We start from the raw sequence: 21,675 nt of genomic DNA, 5'->3' as shown, positions 1-21,675 counted from the left end.
GAGTCTATTGGAAGAAATTCAGCACTAGAACAGAAGGCTTTTCTCTCCTTCTCTCCCCCTTCAGTTTCTGTATGGTCTTTATTTTTAGATACTTTAGTTTGTAATCTAGCCAAGGTTCGATCGGCGGTTACTGTCGCCTGACTCGTCCTTTTTATTGGGGGAATTCATGTTTGATTGGCGGTTTTTAATGTGTGATTGGACAAGTATTTTTTTTCCCCCAAAAAATAATTTTTATAAAACATTAAACATTTAAACATTGTCCACCACCCACGCCACGCAACCCAAGTGAATTATTCATCGCCCTCTGCCCTTGTTTTCCGTCGGGAAACGGGCGAGCTCCGCGTGAGGGGATCAGTTGCACCATCTCTCACCGAATTGGGGTCTTGCTTGGGTCATGCGTATTAATTGCACAGGACCGTCAAGCCCCACCCCGCTTGGCGGCGGGGCCCCCCCGTTTTTTTCCCGCGGGCGCGCCCCCCCCCCCCCCCCGGGGGGGGGTTGTGGGGGTGCCTTTTTTCCCCCCCACCCCACATTTTGGAAATCAAAATTTCGACCTCAACCATCAAAATTCAACAATTGAGATTGAATCTTGACCAAACCAAGATTTTGGATTTGATGGCCAAAATCTTGGCGACAATCATGCGCATTCCCAAGCAATTTTGCAAGAATTGACATATCATCAAATCTCCACTTTTTTTACTATAAAAACGAAAAATAACTCAGGATAGACCAAAATGCCCTCTAAAATTTGGTAACCCTTGTGTTCACCGTTTCCTAGCCTCTGATTACGTATGACTGGGAGAAACACTTAATTTCCAAATATGATAAAATATTCACTTCTACAAATTCCAAGCAGAGTTCAGCTGCCAGAACTAGGTGTACTAAAAAAAGAGAATATAGCAAAACCCAAGCCAAACCATATTGATGTAGCATCACGAGGGCCAAGCTACTTGAAACCAATCACAATATTCCTCAGTGCTCAAATGAATAGCTAAACTCGGGGCCACCACAATCACTTTCCATGGTAATAGTGATTCAGAAAGCCATGAATACTAATATCCTCTGCAGGAAATTTGAGCAAATAAACAGAGCATCAAGCCACTATATTACACTGCAAAAAATTCAACAGTCTTCATTTTTGTCATCTTTGGGACGATGAAGCATCAAATATATTCGTGCGGCATTCCAACAGAATGTGCTGCAAAGGAAAGAAGAAATCTCCTTGGATGGATATTTCAGAATGTGAACCAGAAATCAGCATTATTGTGCATTCAATATATAGCAGGGAGAGAAATGCAGATTTTCCGTTTCTCAAAAATACACATTCGGAATCTCTCAGTTAGGATGAGCATACATCTAGGAAAGGATAATTATGCATTCCATTTGTTTCAGCATGAAGTAGCACTTTGCACATATACCACTCATCAGATGTTGAGTCCGATAATATCACTGTTACCTTGTGTTTAAGTCGAATTCCCCAGCACCCCTCCACTCTCCTTGCATGCCTGTCTCTCCATTTTCAGGCTCATTCTCGTCATTCAGGAAATCTTCAGAAGGCTCTTCATCATCTTTCTGTGGGTTTCCCCATCCCTGTATCATCTCATCCATGTTAATTCCCTGTTCTTGGACAACCATACCATTGTCAGCTTGAGATCCAGCAGCAATCCCTCGCATTGGTGCACGTGCAAGCATTTCAGCATGGACTTGTGCTTCAGCACGAGCTTGCTCTGCCTTAACCATTGCTGCCATCCGCATCTTAGCCTCAGCAGCTTCCCGATCTGCTTTCTCCCTAGATTCAATTTCTGCTCTTAAACCCAACAGAGCTTGTTTCTCCTCTTGTAAAAGACCCTGTTCAATCATCAACCTTTCCTCTGACCGAAATTCCCCGAGAGTCCGTTTACGTGAAATTATGGTGAAGGCAAGGACTTGTTTCTCAAAAGTTGAAGCAAACTCTGCAACCTTCAAGGAAATATTATGGTCCCACTGCTGGGAGCGTGAAGGCATCTGACCTGTCGTATCAGAATCAAGAATCCTATCGTCCTCTTCTATCTCATAGTCTGCCACCACATGATAGGGCAGCAGCCTGCATAAGTTCAGAAAAATGGATGAAGAAAAGCAACAATGTTGTTGGGAATATATTCTGCAACAGAAAAACATTTAGAAAGCACCAAGTGTGTAGGCATTGTTATGATCAAAGAACAAACGACGACAAGGATGTGCAACCAGAAAGGGTAGATGACAACCATAACTCAACAGTTTGTATGCACGGGAAAGATGATTTGCTTTGTAAATGAAATTAATTGATTTGATTTGAAGCTTCTCAAATACAAATGTGTTCCCACATTTTTATCCTGCATTCCCTTGCTTATGCATCTGACCAAGATAAGTCACTTCAGAGTGTTTAGTTGACATAAACCTTTGATTGGGTTATGCAGGAGCTGAGCTTTTGATACGTCAGGTTTACTTCGCAATTTGGCTATTTAATTGGCCTAAAAATATGGGTAGAAAGTAGGAAGATGATTGACTTGAATAATTTAGTTAGAGTCCTCTTTTGGGTGCATTTTCTTTATGATATCACTTTTCCAGTCATTTTAGGTTACCTCATTACTTAAGGATTGGGTTAGGCTTCTCCTTTTTGGTGTCTAAGACTAAGTACATCATTGAGTATATAAATTTGTGAGGGAGAAAACATTGTTCATGAAGCCATAACTTTGATTAATAAAATATTGGCTTCAGCCTTCGTGAAAACCCTGCAATATGATGGATGAGATTCGCTGGTTGAGATAATCAGAGACACCTTTCCTTAATCCTCTCCTCCATCCCTTTCCACTGCTTCTTGAATTCAATGCCTAATTTTGTTCAAAGCTCCAAATCAATCTTAAGACTGCTATGAGCTTAACAGTTTGTCACATTGATTTCCTGAAGATTACCATATTAACATCATGTTGCTACAAGAGGTTACAAATTTGCTGGATTTTTATGTGTCACTTCAACCAAGCAATTGTTTCCTCATTTAAGTTCCCATGGATCTATTGGTTCCCTAATATGATTGGAAATTTTCTATTTGATCCTGCCTAGGATTAGATCAATTCTGGTTTTAATCTTACATTAGCATCTTAAACTACCACAATTTTGTTCTCTCCAAAGCACAGATAGAGCATGTCAAGGATGACAAGAGCCTCCATACACTCAAAGAGGAGAACTTCTCGATAGTAACCCTCTAATCAATTAAACAACATATGAAAGATACTCTGATTTTGATTGTGCCAATCAGCCCCTACAGCATACACCACCCTCAGCCAAAGGCTGCCCACAAACACTCATAAACAACCAATACCCTCTCCTCCATTTTCCCCACTATGAGTCGGTTATGGTAACTCCACCTACACTCTTTCCTCCACGTGTCCTGCCCTGAGGGCCCTAACATTACCACCCCCTTTGAAATTCACCTTGTCCTCAATAATCAATTTTACCTCGAATGGTTTGTAGGGGAACCCTACCTTCTCTGATCCATTCGACACGTGCAATTTCTTTTCCATCGATACGCCCTGCAATTTGTATTCGAATTCCTTTTGTATCTGCTTGTTCAGTTAATTCAGTAGCCTTTTTCATTGCCTTTTGAAATGAAACTCTATTTTTTAATTGTCCAGCTATATATGCTGCAAGAATACTAGGTTGTCAATAAGATCAGAAGATTGGTCCTCATATGCTTCCCGCACAAACATGCTAATTTGCCATTCAGCAATTGCAAAAGTCGACCAAGGAACTGTGGATACCCATTATATGGAGCAGTAACATAGCCAGTGCCCTGGACGACTTGACCAAGAGTTTGAATAGCCACCACACATTTGGTAACAGCAGTACCATCCACAAAGCATCAACCATTAATAGCACGAGTTCAGGAAGATACTCCTCCATTGCAAGGCCACCCACTCCACATGCAAGAGTCCTTTGAGCACTTTAGTCTCAATATTTGTAAAATCCTTGATCTCTCTCAGATACTCTGCCTTTAGGGCACATGACCAAGTGAAGCTTGCCACATCAAATACAATTAGAACTCCTTGAAAATAACCCACTATGAGGGAATAGTGTTGTTCCTGAAATGCCCCTGGTCATAACCTTGTACTAATGTTCCACAAATTTTCTGGTCCTCTGCCTATCGATTCCCTAGCCCAACATCTGGAGTGGGCCTACAATTATACCCCTTAACGGGCCTTGGGTTTGAATTTCATTTCTGCAGTCCACAGCACAGGTAAGTGGGCTCATGGGTATCCAAGTTAATTCGGCTTCTTAAGACCTACCTCCTTGGTTTATTAAGCTGGGCCAAGTGCACCGACTGGACCAGTATCGGAGGTCCAACCACCTCCTTGTCCAGTCCTATCTTCTCCTTCTCTTCTCCGGCAATCCGAGCCCTAACTATTTCCAATCTTTTTGCCACAGATTCCATAACTCCATTCCCTGACTCTACATGGGACATTTGGCAATCAACAAGGCTGAAACTCTCTCAGTAACCATCCCCACATCGTGAAAAAGCTCCTCCACTTCAGGTGCTGTAACCAACCACAACTCTCCTCTGTTGCCACCACCCTCACCCAAGGTGGTATTGCCAGAGTCCTTGCCGCCCAGCAGACCTCCCCCTTGATCCAGTGACGTTTCTCAAACTCCCTATTTCCATCAATCTTCTCTTCTTCCTCCGTGGAGTCCTCAATCAGAGCAGTACCACCTAAGAACCTATGTTCAAAGTATCAGGACTACACTGACTACGATTTTCTGGAAGAACTTGGGGTAATCTTAACAAAAGTTGTGAGAAAGACATGAGTGCTTAGGCCTTGTATCAAGTATGGCCTCAAATAGACCTGACTGGAAGGCAATCCATGTATCTGACCCCATTTAGTAGGGTCGAAGGTTTATTGGTGGTGGTTGTTGTAGTTGTTCTTGTTGCTGTTGGTGGTGTTGGTGCTCGTGGTAGTGGTAGTGGTTAGTGTATGCTGAGTAGAGTCATCGGAATCTCCATTAGCGATTGGTGCCTCATCTCCATGACCTTTTCCATCATCTTCCCCACTAGCCTTTCTGATCTTCTTGCCATCCTTCAAAACTTTAAGAGCAGTAGATTTCCTCAAAAATTCAGCCATAGACTTCAGGACCTCATTCGACACATCTTCCAATTTTGCATCACCCAAGCCAAGATGAGATTCCATCCGAGAGGACAAGCATATCATTGCCAAATTAACCATTCCATCTTCACTTTAATTGATCAATTTCTACAAGAATTCATCTCCGGGCAAATTTTTTTGCTAAAGTAAAAATCCCTAGGGTGAAGAACTTTGTTTGTTGTATCTTCGTCCACTAAAGCGGCCTGTTCAACTTCAAAGTCAAATTGCAAACCTTCGTCGAAGCTCGACTATGTAAACTCCGGCCATTTTCTCTAGTAGACCGATCCAAGGCATCCCCTTCCAAGAGTTGGAGAGCCACACCCAATCGATATTGATACTGAATCTGGTGATCCCAACAAAAAAGAGAAATCTCCCCAGGCCATCCATTCACATTTCCCTTACCGGAAAATGTGGACAATCCGGTTTCCATCACCCTTCCCTTGGATTGAACTCGCTCTAATACCAATTTGATAGGAAGCTTCTAATCAATTAAACAGGATATGAAAGATATCTCCAGTTTTTATGGTGCCAATCACCCCCTACAGCATACATGGCCACAGAAACTCATAAACAACTGATACCCTCTCCTCTCTCCCCCATCCCCACCCACCCCCCAGAAAAAACTTTTTACCCCCACTACGAGTCGGTTGTGGCAACTCCCCCGGACTAATTTACCTCCACTTCTCTTTCCTGCCCCCAGGGGCCTAGCACTTCTCTTCATGCTTTTTTAATGTTCCATTGCAGCCAAGTGGTCAGTGCAACAGTAAGGTTCCTCCATTGTGACCAAGTGGTCAGGGAGGTTCGAGGCTCTAGAAACAGCCTGTCAACAAAGTGAGGTGTAGCCGCATTACTTTATAACCCTCCTCAGAGAAAAAGATAAGGCAAAAAATAAGCATGTTTACAATGTCTTGGGGAGAGAATCAATTTCTCCCCCATATTGACTCACTTGTGTTATGAGAGTAGTATATACATCCTCATGCTAAGTGCTAACATACGGTGGCCTAGTGAGGTAAAAGGTAAAGCACGATTCAAGGTAACAACAACTTCCCCTTATTACATAAACTCTAAAACACCATACTAGAAAATTCAGATTTGAGAATATACCAGAATATTAACATCTAAAGATAATTTGTTTCGCTAACGAAAAAGAAAACAGTAGTCAAATTCAGACAAAAGCAGGCTATGGCGAAAAGGCAAGACATGGTGTTTTTCATCCTAGGATTTCTTTCGGGATAGTATTCCCTTGAAAGACTAGTAATGCTTTTCCTTCCCTTCCTATAACGTTATTTGGGTTGTTGGAGCTACATCTCATTCCAAGTCTCCCATTTGTAGCTGTTGATGTATCATTTCCTATTACCAGTTCAAGTAAAACTTGTCCTTTATCTATCAACACAAAAAGAAGGTTTATATGCTAGAACTTATGGCCCTTTGATTTAGGTGGATATAAGTTATTAAAAAGAGAAAATCCTTTAATCGTTATAATATACCCAAGAATGCATTACATATTTCTATTATATAGTTCAACAATTTGGGGTGTGTTTGGACCATGGAATTGGCACAGAGAATTGGAATTTGTCCAACTATGTCATTTGGACAATCTACTATGAGTGGAAAAGGAACTAACCCCAATTCCTCCATGTACACTTAGGTGTGTTAAGCTCCCAAATCCCAGCTTGACAACGGCAACCATACTCCCACTTCACTCAACGCACAAACACATGGCAAAAGCAGAGCAATAGTAGGGACAAGATGAACAGGATAACTTCATTAAGATTCATTCACAATAGAAAAGCAACTACACTTAGAACAGCAGTAAAACACAATGAAAATCTATTGATTCAGCAACGATAAACCTCTCCTACAACCTACCCAAGAGCAGTTCTCCCCTGCATGTCCACCTTGCAGAAGCCCTTACAATATTCAGCCTAACCCCCTTTCTCCTTTCAACCCTCAATATAACAAGCTTCCCCAACAATTTCCCACACTCCTTCAATCCTTTCTGCACACCTGGACTAACATTCCCTGCTCCATATCAGAGCCGTACCTCAATACATGGGTGTGGCTGCTCCCCAATCAGCCTGTGCCACTTGCCCACTCTTCGCTAGCTGGTTTTCTCATGGTCCCCCCACCTTTGCTGGAATAGCTGATCCCCACTGACACCTCCTACCCTTTCGAGTGTACAGTTGAGACACTAAGGGCCCATCAAGGTGCAACCATAACATTCAAATCCTCTTCCAAGGGAAAGAATTTAGAAATCAACAGAATCAAAGACATGAAACAATCTCTACTGGAACCCTCCCTTGTGTAGGTTCTAAAAAGAGGCACAATGATAATACAAGCTAATAGCCTGCTCTCAAACCAGCCCTCTACGAAGCTGAAAGGAATGGAGGATACAAAGAGGATGAGATAAGAAGTATGCATTTGATGAAAAGAAAAGAAAGCAGACAAATTCAATTTATAAAAAAAAATAAAAAAATAAAAAAAGAAGAAAAAAAAGAAAAAAAAAGAAAAAGAAAGAAAAGGTAAGCTATCGCAAAAAGGTGAATAAGTTCAGCTATTAAACATTTACTCTTTTGGCATGGTGCATTCCATCATAGGATTGTTTTAATGACAGTTTGTCCTTGCAAGATTGTAATATTTGTCCACTGTTCCCCCCCCCCCTTTTTTTTCATCTCTTCCTAAAAGGGTATTTTTGTTGTTAGTGTTAAGCCTCTCATAATCCCAAGTCTCCCTTTATTGCTGCAGTTGATGTATTCATGGTTCAAGAACTCACGAGATCTCTAGTTTTTTCCAAAAGCTAAGACAAGATGGGAACCAAAACATAGAAAATCCAACAAGTCAAGATTTTGGTTCGACCAAAGTCAACCCCCCCCCCCCCCCCCCAAAAAAAAAAAGATCTCAATCAAGTCAAGATATCTTGACTCAGTCAAAGTGAGATTTCCTTGTTCTCACTTCCCCCCTTGTTGCCTCACTAGAGAAGCCTCTATTGCTTGAATTTTTGCTGAAGTTTGGCCAGAACACCTCCTAGTCTTCATCAACCCTCTTACAACATTTACAACAAAGATTGAAGATGTGAGTATCCATACACACTAAGGTTTCAAACTATTGGTTCCGAACCTAGTTTAGAAGGCTTCCTAAAAACATAAGTTAAAGAACATGTTCATATGAACACATGTGGATCTTACTTATAACACAAAGGTGAGTCCTCAAAACTAGTGGTTTCAAGCTCACCATGTGAACATGTATGATGTACAATATATCAATAGTAGTTTGAGTTTAAACCTTAATGTATTCATATACATGAAGCAAATCATGTGTACTTTATGTATTATAAGTTACATCTTCATTTCTTCAGCGCAAAGGTTTCAAACTTAGGGTCAAATCAGAACTCACATTTACAATTGTTTTCTCATAAATCTAAGGCTACCACTGTGTTCAAAAGGCCTAAAATAGGTTGTATACCAATTTTCAGCCCCAAAAGACCCATAAAATCCATCGAGACCGACCACCAAAAGAGTTGAGATGGGAGGAATTTTTGCCTCCATCCCGTCAAGATCTCGGTTTTTTGGCCCACCTAAATGGCCATCGAGATCGAGTTCTCGAACCTTGGATGTATCATTTCCTATTACCCCATTACCAAAGAAATAAATGTTTGTATATAAGAAATTTAGCCCTTTCATATAGTTGGATATAAGCTACCACAATGGGGGGGAAATCCTTAATTGTTATAATACACCGAGCAATCCATTACGTATTTTTACAGTTCAACCATTTGGTGTGTATTTGGACCATGGAATTGGACAGAGAGAAAATGGAATTGATCCAATTCTGCTGCTCAGGAATTAACCTATTTCCACTGCAAGCACTTTCGGTGCAACCATGCAACTGTAACCCTCAAATTTTCTCTTTCAAAGCCTCTTCCAAGGTTAAGGATATAGAAATCAACAGAATTGGACAAGTCGGAAAACTTTTGGAGCCCAACAAAAACAATTTTCTGCCTCAACTCTTGAACTCTCCATCCAACCCAACACTACCTGGGCAATAGCAACCTAGCACCAATAAGCTTTCTCCCTCTCTCCAGCCACTACAAGTTAGTACTCCTAAATTTATGAAGTGGCTCTTAAATATCTATAGTGTCCCCCAGTCCATTAGTGTTTTAAGGAATGGAGTTTTAATGGTTATCCACTACATTGTGCTGCACAATTAGAAACTAAGTCCTTCCTATTTATCCTTTTTATCTTCTCTCCTTTACGTTGCTTTAAAATGTCTCCCTTCAATCCAGGGAATGTTCACGTAATAGAGGTAAGAGGCACAACTCTTACGTTGCTTGAAAACATTATAGGCCATTATATCACCAGCCTTTCTAACCATCAGCATTCACAATTGCAAATATACGTAATGAAGGGGGGGGGGGGAAATGGAAGCCTAAGAATTCCAAGAGGAACCCTGAGAATACGAATAAGATCATGTTCGAAAGAAATAATAGAACATCCAGGAAATTGGAAGAAACCCTAGAAGTAATTGCTAATATACAGATTAAAAAAAAAAACCTAAAAATCCCAGCAGAAACAGTAAGAAACATAATTCGAGTCATATAAGGATGAAGTTAACAGATAATTCGCGAAAACAATAGAAACATCGGAAGTACGAACCTTTCACAGGCGTCTTCAAGAGACGAAAAGGGTCTCTTGATGTCGGGATGACAAACCCGCCAGGCATCCTGGTAGGCCATTTCGAGCTCTGTGTGTTGCGCTTGTCGACTCACCTTTTGCTGTTGTGTTTGTTGCTGCTGCTGCTGTTGCAGCTGGTATTGATTCGGTGTTTGTTGTTGTTGTTGTAAATGGTTAGCATTAGAATTAGGGTTCTGTTGCTGCTGCTGTTGTTGTTGTTGTTGTTGTTGCTGCTGCTGCTGCTGCTGTTGTTGTTGTTGTTGCTGTTGTTGTTGCTGTTGTTGTGGGATAATCATTGGGCGATGAATGCCGGGAGGGCGTAAGTGAGCATCGATGTTGGAAGGGAAACGAGCCATTGCTGCTGCTTGTTGTTGGTGGTGCTGTTGCTGTTGCTGTTGCTGTTGTTGTTGTTGTTGCTGCTGATATTGTTGCATGAGCTGGTGTTGCAGCAATAGCTGCTGATGCTGAGACAAGGCATTTGCTTTTGCTTCTTCCATCTCTCTCTCTCCCTCTTTCGCTGGCTGTGTCTCCTGCTTTGGGTTTCTCCGTTTTCTCGTCTGTTACGGAGAGGTAAATCTGGTAGGACGACGAAATCGGACCGGATAAGTTCCAGTATTAAACGGTTTATCCGGTTTGATTGCACCGTTTTGGTCCAAATCGAACTTCTTCCAAACATTGAAATATCCTAAAGAAAAGATAAATATAATTACAAATTAAATGCAACAAATATTTCGTTAGTTTTTTTTCAAAAGGTAAATTTGGCCAAGAAGAAAAAGATGGGTTAAATTAATGAAAATATCTATCCTTACATCAAATTAAATTATTTTAAAATTAAAAATAATTAGATTTCATATGTCACAATCTTACATTCTAACTACAAGAATTTGCGAGGCAAATTGTAGAGAATGTGGATCCTACCACTATGTAGCTTTGAAGTGTGATCTAAGCACTAAGAAGTTCCATCGATTACTGATTGAGCAAATCTTCAATAGTTGATTAAGAAATTTTTTACTACATGCATTTGCAATGATCAAATGAAGATAAAAGATAAAATTAAAGTTCAAACAAACACATGTAGTAAACTCCATAAGAAATTTTTTTCTCTATGTTTACTTTCTTTACTTTGCCACTGCTTGAAACCGATGATCCTTATTTTTTTGGGTAGGGAAAATCTTAATTTATTTACTTTTTTGTAATTTATGCACAAAAATTTAATTAAAATGGAGGCAAGATCCTAAGACATTTGAGTACAAGCTTCACGAAGCCAAGGAGAGGAATTAGGCCATACAATCCTATTTGCCAAGGCCAGAGGCTTCCTAGTTAGATTGTCGGCTACATAGTTAGCCCATCTAAAAATATAATGAACCGACTAAGATGGTTCAAGACTGAGAAGAAGTCGAATATCCTCCACCACTCAAAAGGCCTCCGAATCTCAGGAGAGAAAGGGAAGAAAATCCTTATTTAAGATGCAATATTAATTAAGCATTCACTTGAAAGTTGAAACATCAGGAAAAGAAAAAAGAAGCATAATATGGAAAATGACAATTTCAACCTTATTTGAGGTCCTATTCTGCAAAATTCCTGCTGGGGGCCTAAGAATACAAAAGTGAATAATTAGAGACCTGTAAGTGCAAAAACCTCTCATACTCTTTTTCTCGGGTAGGGGAGTTGTTTTTCAGTCGAAATTGTAGAGAGAGAGAGAGAGGGAGAAATGGGGAGAGAGGTCTCTGAGAGCTGCGTGGACAGTTTGGTGATAGAGATGGTTTCAGCCTACTGCAATCGATTTTACGCCTCTAAGCCGGAGCTCGCTGCTCGCAGGATCGAGGCCATAGGTTATCAAGTCGGGCACCAGCTTTCAGAGAGGTATGACTTCTTGTTAACTCCCCTAATCAACTTCCTCTTGTGCTTTATCTGAATCTTCATATTCGTATCATACCAGATCAAGGAATTGGTTTTGAAATCCTTCAATGATCATACAGTTTGATTTCCCCTCCCTCAATGCTCTCTACATTTAAGTTGCTTAGGTTTCGTCTGTGTGATCTTAAAGGTGCTTTGGTTGTTATGAATTAGTCTTTACTTAAAGGTTCCATTAGGCTATCTTCGTTCTCTACGGATCAAGAATTTGATCATTGCTAATGTACTTTGTTATACTAAGATACTCTTAAATTGAATGATTTTCTAAAATGGTTGGGTTTTGATGAACTTGAATAGTTCATCTTATTTATGGTTTCTTTTCTTGCGGAGGTAAATGTGATTTTGGTACACAAAAGTGATTAGAAGATGGTGGTGGCACCAAGGAAATTCTGATACTCCATACAGAAATTTGAGTTTTAATGCTTGGGCTTCATTAGAGCTGAAAAAATGGTTGCTTTAGGTCAGGGACCAAGGCTAGAAGTGAAGATCTGTAACAGAGTATGTTAGTGTAACAAACAGGAGCAGAGTATGGTTGTTCAGAGTTTAAATCAGAATCCAGGTTGAGTGGGAATTGGTTGAGGCAGATCTAGGGTTCGTTGGAAAGAACTGATTTATTTGCAAGTGACACTCTGGTTGACCGGGGATCTTTCTGGGGTGAAGTGAGGAGTGAAATTTCTGGAAAATATGTTGATGTTTCTAACAATGTGTGCTACACTAATAGCTGTGGAAAAACAGAGCAACGTAGTACAAGATCTAGTTCATTGTTTCAGTGACTGTATCGATCACTGCCATTAACAATTGGAAGAACAGGCATAGAGGTGTAAATTGTCTTTTAAAAAAGACCAGTTCTTCGCTGTATCAGGTCACTGCCTATACTGATATGTATCGAGCAACATGATGATGCTACTTAAATCAATGGTAATAAGATATGAGAATAGAGTTGGGACTGGGGTTTAAGGATTTGATTTCTGAGGGTTAGATGATAGAGTTAGTGGCTGAACTGTTGAAGTTTGAGGGCTAAAAGCTATGCAAACCTGCAGGTGCAGAAAAGTTAGCTAGAAACTGAGCTTCTGCAAGGTAGAGTAAGGTAAAACCTCTCTGAATACTATATGTGGGTTAAGGGAATGGAACGGAACTACAGTAGCAAACAAATACTGGAAATTACAGCAGAAATATTGAAGAACAAGCTGTCCATTTGGCCTTGCGAATCCACCAATTGACCGATGAGATTACTTTTCAAGACACACCAGTGAATCCAAACTGTTTTAGTAACAAATGACCCAAATTGATCAGAGAAACTTGTGTAAAACATGGGTGTTGCTGACCCTTTACCTTTTACAGTGTGGGATCGTCCCAATTGCATGGACTCCACCTTACTAAAACTTAATACGAATCCGAAATATAAAGTCTTCTGAACTAGCTTCTAATCTACTGGGAGAATGTAGCATTCAGGCTGAATCTTCTTTAATTTTCCTACAAGTTTTCTAAAACATGAGCAACAACACAGAGCTGAAGTTACAAGACCATAAGAGGGGGAGGGGGAGACCAAAAAAAAAAAAAGATAAGTTGCTACTGCAGTCTGCAGGAAATTTCTAGAAGCTGTTGAAAAGAAAACCAAGACAAGGGCAAAAGGGAATGACAGCTCTTGTTCCCATTTTCTTCTTCGGCCGGATGCATCAGAAAATGGTGTGCTTAATGAAAATTTTTAATATGGTTAGCTAATTTTTTATTTTTTGTAACTGGTAGCCTGGTACTCCCAAGATTTTACCCGATATTCATCTTTGCCTTGATCAAGTTACCTAAAACCTAGGCCTAGAACACCGTCGATTTTCCTTCTCAACTCTTTGAAGGTGTATGCATAGATGAGTTCCCATTTGATGGAATCATGTGCCTTCAGAATAAGGCCTTATAAACTCCCTTTGAAGTATTATACTTGGTTTCCCTGTTAGAAGATGAACTTGGGTTGGGTGACCTTAATTGCCTTTCAGCGCTGGTCTCGGATTCCCCTTGTTAGCATGGGAACAATGAAAAGGCCCAATAACACCAGGTCCAAAGTGTTGATGAATAATGAGAAACATCTTAGGCATTTTAGAGCATTAAGGGATCCTGAATCTTTTGCATGTGAACAGCAACAAAGTAGCAATATTGCTGCAAATAGAGACTTTCAATTGAACCAGAGGAAAATCTTAGACTTGCTCTGATACCATTAAAAAGTAGAAAAAAGGAAAACAGGAAGCTAAAGAAGAGGTAGAGATGGAGACTACCAATTAGGAGGAGGAACGGATGATCTGATAAGATTGTATCAACTTAGCTACATTCAAGATTAGAATTATTCCCTTGGTTTATGTTCTGTATTAAGTTGAATCCATGGGCGAATGTTTGCTTCAAATTCTTTCAGCTCTGATTTTGTTTTGCTGGGTTTCTTGGCTTTTTACCTCTGAAGCATTATCTATCTCATATTGCTAAATTCCATAAAAAAAAGTAAAACTAACAGACTTATCAAAACTTATCTTTGAGTACTGAGAAATTGGCCCACAAGATTCCTAAAATGACTAATATGTCAAATGCCAAGCTCATTTCTAATGGGGCCCACCTTTAGTTGCAATATATTATTATTGTTCACTCAACTTTTGCCTTATGGTTCGTTCTGTCACAGATAAAACCAGACCCCTTATTCCACAAGTAACTAAATTAAGACAAATTAGGGAGTGGGTCATGCATTAGTGGGTAGCCTGATTCCATTCATACAACATTTGAGTTGGCTTTATATTATACTGGCCTTCCACTCGAGTTATTAAAGCATGGTCCTGATTATGAGCGCATATTTGAAGTTTTTTCTCACATATATATACAAGAAAAGGCATACTGAGTGCACGAGGCTCTTGCCAGTGCTGGGACTAGGGAAGGTTGGTCATATATGTCTTTTCCTCAAGTCATTAGCAGTGAGTTATCTTGGGATTTGGTTTAAATTAGCCTGGTATCAGTATGGTCAACCATTATAAACCTCTTCTTGGAATTGAATGTAGTTATTCCCTGTTGCTTGATTTTGTAACTCTCCATGGCTTATGGTCTGGCTATTTACTTTTAGGGCTGTTGCTTTGAGTCAGTTTTCTGGTTTAAAGTTCAAGTTGAAGTCTGCAAATAACTTATTGGTGTTTTCTCTTTGTTAGTTCAAGTACAACTTAAATGTATTTAGTAACTCAAGCTCTATTGCCTGATTCTGGCACGGTTCATATATTTTCCGCTGCCTCAATTTCGTATTTAAAGATATATTCAGATCTCAACTTGAAAATTCTTCCTCCTGAGTTGTCTATTGCCATTAAGCATTATTTCAATATTTTCCCATGTAATGTAACAACATGTTCTACTCAAACCTGTGATATAAGCTCACTCCATTTGTTTGAAATTTATCCTTAAACTCGAATCTTCTTTTCAATTGCCACTTTCAATATCTTTAGATTCAACTCTTATTTCTATTTTATATTTTTCTTCAGTTGTGACAGTCTGCACCTATATCATTCATTACTTATTGGGTTTTGTTGATAGAAAACCTACTCCTGTAAAAGGGTATAAATTTGGACTAGATTTCTTCCTTACAGTTCACTGAGCTCTACAGGATCATCAATTCAAATTTCTGGTTAATTTTTGTTGAAGCCCTCATCTAATGAGATTTTTTGTTTGTCTTAGAATAGAGATGAAGTGCTCTTCTCACATTCTCTCATCCTATTTCACTGGTTAAATTTTCCATCCTTTTTTATTCTGCTTTCAAGATCAGCTTACAACCTATTCTTCCTGTGCTTGTGGCCTGTGCTTGTGAAAAGTTACCTCGGTTCTCAGATAACTGGGAAGATGCATTCCTTGCTTTCCTGAACTAAGATTGTTTTGTTGAGTTCCTTACCTAATGGATTTTTTTGGTCAAATAGAATACATTCCCAGTCTCTCTCATATTGCACCATTAAATTCATATTTACGAGAATTGTTATAGTGTAAATTACCTGACACCCCCCATCTTATTGATAGGTATACCATAGAAAGGCCTAGGTTCGGTGATCATCTAGAAGCAATCAAGTTCATTTGCAAAGATTTCTGGTCGGAACTCTTCAAGAAGCAGATTGACAACTTAAAGACTAATCATAGGGTAAGTCTGATATGGTGAACTTAAAAATGCTTTTTTACAATGTTGCAACTCCGTTAAGCTGAACTTGGGAAGATATTGAAGCCGTTATATGATGTTGTATATATTTGCTTTGCAGGGTACATTTGTATTGCAAGACAACAGGTTCCGTTGGCTAACACGTGTGTCAGCTGATCCATCACAAGCCAACAGTGACCTGCCTCAGGAAAATTCTTTGGCTTCAGATGAGAGCAAGGCTTCACAAGCAACAAGCATGCATCTCTACTTCCCTTGTGGGATCATAAGGGGAGCACTTTCAAATTTGGGTATCCCTTGTGCTGTTTCTGCTGACATATCCAACCTTCCTGCATGTAAGTTACAGGCCTTTTTGAGTCTGTTGAAGATTTTGATCTTGTTTGTGAGTACACTTGGGGGGAATTCATTTTTGGTAGGGAGGAGAAAGTAATCCCTTTGTATACCTGCTTAATGATCATATATTCAAGGTGGCAGGGCACTATTCAATGTTTAACTGTGTGATCTGGTAATAACTTGATTCAGATGGGTAACCTTGATTGTGGCTTTGCACTTTGAGATTGTAATACTTTGTTATGATGTTCGGGCTAACGACCATGGTTAATACCTTCATGAAATGTTCTGTTACCATCATCTGCTTGATTGATTCATCTTTCCTGACATGATTACAGCTATAAATTTTAGTGGTTATCTGGAAATCCTGAGCCCTGATTCAAGTTTGGCTCTGAATGTTATTTATAAGAAATGTATGTTGCCACGGTATTTCAGAAACCCCAGTGATCATCAACACCTGAGCTCCTTCCAATATTTCTGTTCTGTTGGAAATATAGAACTATGATAATTCAGTATAACCAAGCTGTCTACTGGCATCTCGAACATGTATCAAGTCTTCACCGATTGCTATAATTTACCCAATTAATCTATTAGACGCAGTACATCTAGTAATTGTTACTGGTGCCTTTATGCTTAACAGTTTGTCTATGCTAAAGACCATTTCTCCAAGTTTCTACTCCTTAAGTTTTAACCAGCTGAATTGATTAGAATAACACCAGGCTTCCTCAATGGTGTAAAGAGTGATTTTTTTTCTTCCTCCCTCCTTTCTTTCTTTCTTTCTTTCTTTTTTTTTTTTTTTTTTTTTTTTTTTTTTTTTTTGGGGGGGGGGGGGGGGGGTTGTCTAAATGTCTACAGGTGGTTTATTCAAAACCAAGACTTTTTGTTGATATTTTGTGTTGCATACCTTTATAGGGTTTTAAGGTCTCTCATTATGAATTCAATTTGACCATGTGAAAGGAAAATACTATTTTTTTAAAGAACAATGTGGAGAAGTAGTTCCTTATTTGTTTTGTATTAGCCTTTTGCAACAGGCTTATCACCTAAAATGAACTATCTGCCAGAGCATAAAGGGATTCTAGCTGCTGCATTGACGACTTGGAAACATTTAATGACCTAGATTTGGTTCACTGATTGTTCTCTCTTTTTTTGACCTTTTTATTTTTTTCTTTGACAACTTTAGTTGTACTGTCCTCCAGTATCTGCTTTACTTTGTGTGGATCATATTTCTGTTATCCTGCTAATTGCTGCTTTGCTTTTAAAACCCTGAAACAGGTTCATTTGTGGTCCGGATAAAAGCTTGATGAATGTTTTGTGGAGTAGAGAGAAGAGCAAAGGTGAAATTGGCAGAACTGGGGTTACATCGTTGCTTTTAGCTGTGGCTTCTCATTGACTGGGATTATGAATGTTGCCTTGCTTAGCTTGGTTTTTATTTTCTTGTGTAGCACATTTGTTAAGGGATATTTGCAGTACTTCATTCATAATGCCAAAAATGACAGAAACATCCCCACCCGTCTTCTTGCCACTTATTTTTATTTTCAGGTGTAATACATTGTTGCTCTTGCTGTTTGTTGAAGGATATCTGTAATACTTTATTCATATTACCCAAAATACAGAAATACTTTTCTCTTCTCTGCTTTCCCCTTCCCCCCACTGCACCATAAGATAGAATGAAAATAAACACTGGTAGACAAGGAAAAGATGCAGAGATTGCTTCGGCCATGTACTCGTCTATCTGTTCGACCATATGGGATACTTCAATGAAGGCGAGTATCTTCGTCCCTCAATTTTTCTAGTTCTTACCTTGAATAGCCCCATAAGATCCTGGACAATTAGTTTAGGATGCTTGGGACATGCAGGTCAGGTTAAGTGATCAATTCCCTCAAGTGAAGCTAAGGGTTGCTACATGGTTATTTGTAATAATAATAATACATTGAAAGAAACTTTCAAATCATCTTTAATCTCAAGATACAAGTACCTTCCTCTCTACGCGTGTTCCTTTCATATAAATATTTTGGTGGGTTAGGAGAGTGTGGATCATCTCCCCAACATGCACGCTATGCTACTCTGACGGCATTAATCTTGTGGGTCCCCCGTAATTCTGGTCATCAGTCATCAGGCATTGGGGGAGACGATTTAGACTCAAGTTAGGGGGTGGGCGTTGGACTAGATTTGGAGAAAAAAATCACTTTTATTATCATTGACGGTTCTTTCAAATAAGTTCTTTGGATTATACTTTGGGTGTTGTACTAGTAACTTTTGGATTCTTGGCAAGATTAGGAGATTTATTTCATCTTTTAATTAGAGGTTTATTTATCTTGGAGGTGATAATGCAAAACAACTCTTGTAATTAAAGGAAGTACTCAATCTGTGATTAATCTCTTAGGTTGGTGGTTCGTTGGGGGTTTTTATTATAATTTTTATTTTTATTTTTTATGGTGAACTGCAGTTTCATTGCAAGAAAGGGCAAGGGAAATGTGATTCTTGTATTTGGAAGAATTTATAATACAATTACCCAAGAAAAAATAAAAATGTAAGGACAACGGAAATGATTTAGATATGTTACTGCAGTCAACTGAAATTTCAACAGAAAAACAAAATAAGTCAACTGAAATACTCTATGAATCTACGTTGTGCTTTCTTTATTATTATTATTATTTTTTTCAGTTGTATCATCTTGTGCATACGAAACAATCATATATTTACATTAGTACAATCAAAAATTCAGATAGAACTGCGAGAAGCTGCATCTCTAATTTGAAGTTTGAAGGAAGATTAATACTCTTGATTATTCATGTCTTCTTCTTCAGCCTTCTCTCTGCACTCGGATTGAATCTTGTTGAGCAGTATGTGAGCATCGATTCCGTCTCTGCAATTCGAAGGCCTTAGCTAGCGCTCCTAAATGTTTGAGTCATTTGTTAATGTGGAGGCCAGAGACAAACCCAACGATGAGAAGCTTGGGAACAGGGGAACCCACCTTTGACAGCCTCAAAACTATAAATATGTTCGAGATAATCGAGCAGAATCACGATGATTGAAGGTTAATGGCTGTTCAGATTCAGGAGAACCATCCTCGAAATTCAAGGATGATGATGACAATGGCTTAGTTTTACGAAACCCTTCTAATACATCATAAGAATGGTCTGATTCTGTTTCTACAGAGTCATCAATTTCATCACAGCTGATACAATCTTGGTCACCCACCACAGTAGTAGATCCAAAGCGAACGTGCCGCCCAATCTGAGAATTATCCGGCGACTCCGATGATCCTGTTGTCACCGTGCCGCCGCTTGTGGTGGCAGCTCCAACAGCTTCGGCGGTGGCTGTTGGTGTTAATGTTGATATTGATGTTGAATTTGGACCTCTTCTGCTGGATAAGCTTCTTTGATTCACAGGTACAGGTACTTGGTATGTACAACATCTATACATGCATATCAGCAACCAAAAAACCCATGGAATTCCCACAAGAATCATCCCTGCGATTGCATACCATATCGATGTTGACGATTCTGGCAATGTAATGAACAATGTCAAGCAAAACCCACCTGACAAAATGAAGATGCAGAACAGACCTGAAACCACATATATCCGAGCATCATTCTTCCTGTTTCCTCCATTGGCCATAGATTACAAATCTATGATCAAACCCTGCTCTTTCTGTTCTCCTCTTCTCCTCTCCCTCTTTCTATCTATGAATCGATATTACAAATCTTGATCAAACCCTAATCTTTCTGTTCTCCCCTCTCCCTCTTTCTATCTATGAATCGAGACAACCAAGATCCTGAAGTTGAATTCAGAGGCAAGCGGTTACGAACACAAAGTCTCACAAACACATAAGTCATACACCGGTTGGAAGAAAGAAGGGTCTGGAGAAGAAGGGAAGGAGAAAAATAGAGAGAAAAACGAAAGGTAGAAGCGTGAGGCCATCATACGGCCGTTATTTTGGTCGTTAATTGTAGTAACGAACGCTTTTGACCCCATCTGTGTATGGTTCTCGATCACAAGTGTGTATTCAAGCCGGGCCGGGCCAGGCCAAGCCAAGCCCGGATTTTTATTTGCGGCAGTCGCTGCTGCAACAGTCGAGATTGGACTAAGCCGTCAAATTTATATTTAACTGTCCAAATTAAAACTCTAGGGTATTTTATAAAAGTATAATTTTTTTTCTTTTGCATATTAAGGGTTTTAGAATTTATAATTTACAAACTCAGCTCTTGGTAGGTAGCCGAATCGAAACCCCGTAGTAAACTCAACTTTTGGCTACAAATAAAAATCTAGTTTTTATAGGTTCTACCGATGTTTTGTCACAGATCTTCTTGGAACCAACTTACTTTCCAGTGAGAGACTTTGAAAAAGTGAGGAAAAATGACGACAAATCCAAAAGCAAAATAAAAGGGTGGAAGTAAACTAAAATGAACAAGGAAAAACCATAGTTTTCAAAATGATAGTTATAAAAGAATTACAAAGAAGTTAAGGTTAGTGGTACTTTTGATGCCATTGATGGAGAGATAGAAGACATGAGAAATCATGGCAAAACCAAACGAATCTGTGAAGGATTCATGCGGAATTTGGGAAGAGCTCCTATTAGCAATGAAGTGATGTTTGGATCATGTAAATTTTGAAAGATCTTCCTTTATAGGTGCTCTATTTTTGTTATTTGAATCAAAGATCTGGATTAGGATCCCTCTATTTTTTCTTTTGTTTCTTCAACATCTAAAAGGTTTTGTTTGTTTTGTTTTCTCCGGTTCATTGCGATTAAAAGTTATGAAAATGAAGGAAGAGCGTGAACTGAGTGGAAGAGAGACGGAAAACAAAGAAGGAAGAGATGGATGCAAAACCGAAGAAGTCTACACCTGAGAATGTTGTCAGGGGTATCAACCACCAATAGAGATTCCAACCACGAGAATCAGTCTTTCAACTAGGGTTTAGATTCGACTGCTCTACTGGGGCTGAGTTTGTAATTTTATAAATTCTAACACCCTTAAAATGCAAAAGAAAAAAAAAAACACATTTGCATATAATACCCTTGAATTTTTAATTTGCTGGACTGTTAAATATGAGTTTGATAACATGGTCGAATCTCGACCGTTGGCCGCAACTAAAAATCCATCCCTTTCCCTATCCTTCTTGCTCATGCGACTCCTATTGTCTCCAATATTTGGACCCTGGGTCTAGCCTTCCCATTAGGGGAGAACAATGTGTTTTCTTGACGTTTTTGGAGTAAACATTGGGGTGGGGCCTACTTGTAAATATAGAGAAGAAAAAATAACTAATAAAATCTTAGTTGGTCCCATGTGGGCCCACCCCTACTGTATAGTTTAAAAGTGTCAAGGGAGTACATTGTTTTCTACTAAGGGGAGCTTTTATATAATTAATATAGAAAGCCCCTGACCTCGAGAGGATTTGAACTTTGACCCCCTATGTGGAAGGGGGTTGTCTTTTTCCCCTCAACCAACCTTTGCTA

At 39.3% G+C, this 21,675-nt stretch overlaps 2 protein-coding genes across 2 annotated transcripts; one reads left to right on the top strand and one right to left on the bottom strand.

The window, feature by feature from the left end:
- Window positions 1–781: 781 nt before the first annotated feature.
- LOC148999679 (mediator of RNA polymerase II transcription subunit-like protein) lies at window positions 782–10,393 on the bottom strand. The gene is made up of 2 exons (XM_089140481.1): window positions 9,806–10,393; window positions 782–2,083 (listed from the first exon to the last, which is right to left on the bottom strand). The coding sequence occupies exons 1-2, from the start codon at window positions 10,318–10,320 to the stop codon at window positions 1,453–1,455; spliced, it is 1,146 nt and encodes a 381-aa protein (XP_088996607.1). The 5' UTR covers window positions 10,321–10,393; the 3' UTR covers window positions 782–1,452.
- Window positions 10,394–11,439: 1,046 nt separating this feature from the next.
- Window positions 11,440–17,855, top strand: LOC148999678 (Transport protein particle (TRAPP) component). The gene is made up of 4 exons (XM_089140654.1): window positions 11,440–11,686; window positions 15,758–15,875; window positions 15,991–16,222; window positions 17,490–17,855. Exons 1-4 carry the CDS (start codon window positions 11,535–11,537, stop codon window positions 17,516–17,518), a joined length of 531 nt encoding a protein of 176 aa, XP_088996780.1. The 5' UTR covers window positions 11,440–11,534; the 3' UTR covers window positions 17,519–17,855.
- Window positions 17,856–21,675: the final 3,820 nt, after the last annotated feature.

The sequence above is a fragment of the Hakea prostrata genome, chromosome 11 (genome assembly GCF_041222555.1).
Source record: "Hakea prostrata isolate BN-2017 chromosome 11, UWA_Hpros_2, whole genome shotgun sequence".
In the NCBI taxonomy this organism is placed as follows: domain Eukaryota; kingdom Viridiplantae; phylum Streptophyta; class Magnoliopsida; order Proteales; family Proteaceae; genus Hakea; species Hakea prostrata.
Note: the sequence above shows the minus strand (reverse complement) of the source record. Positions and strands in the feature narration are given on the sequence as shown.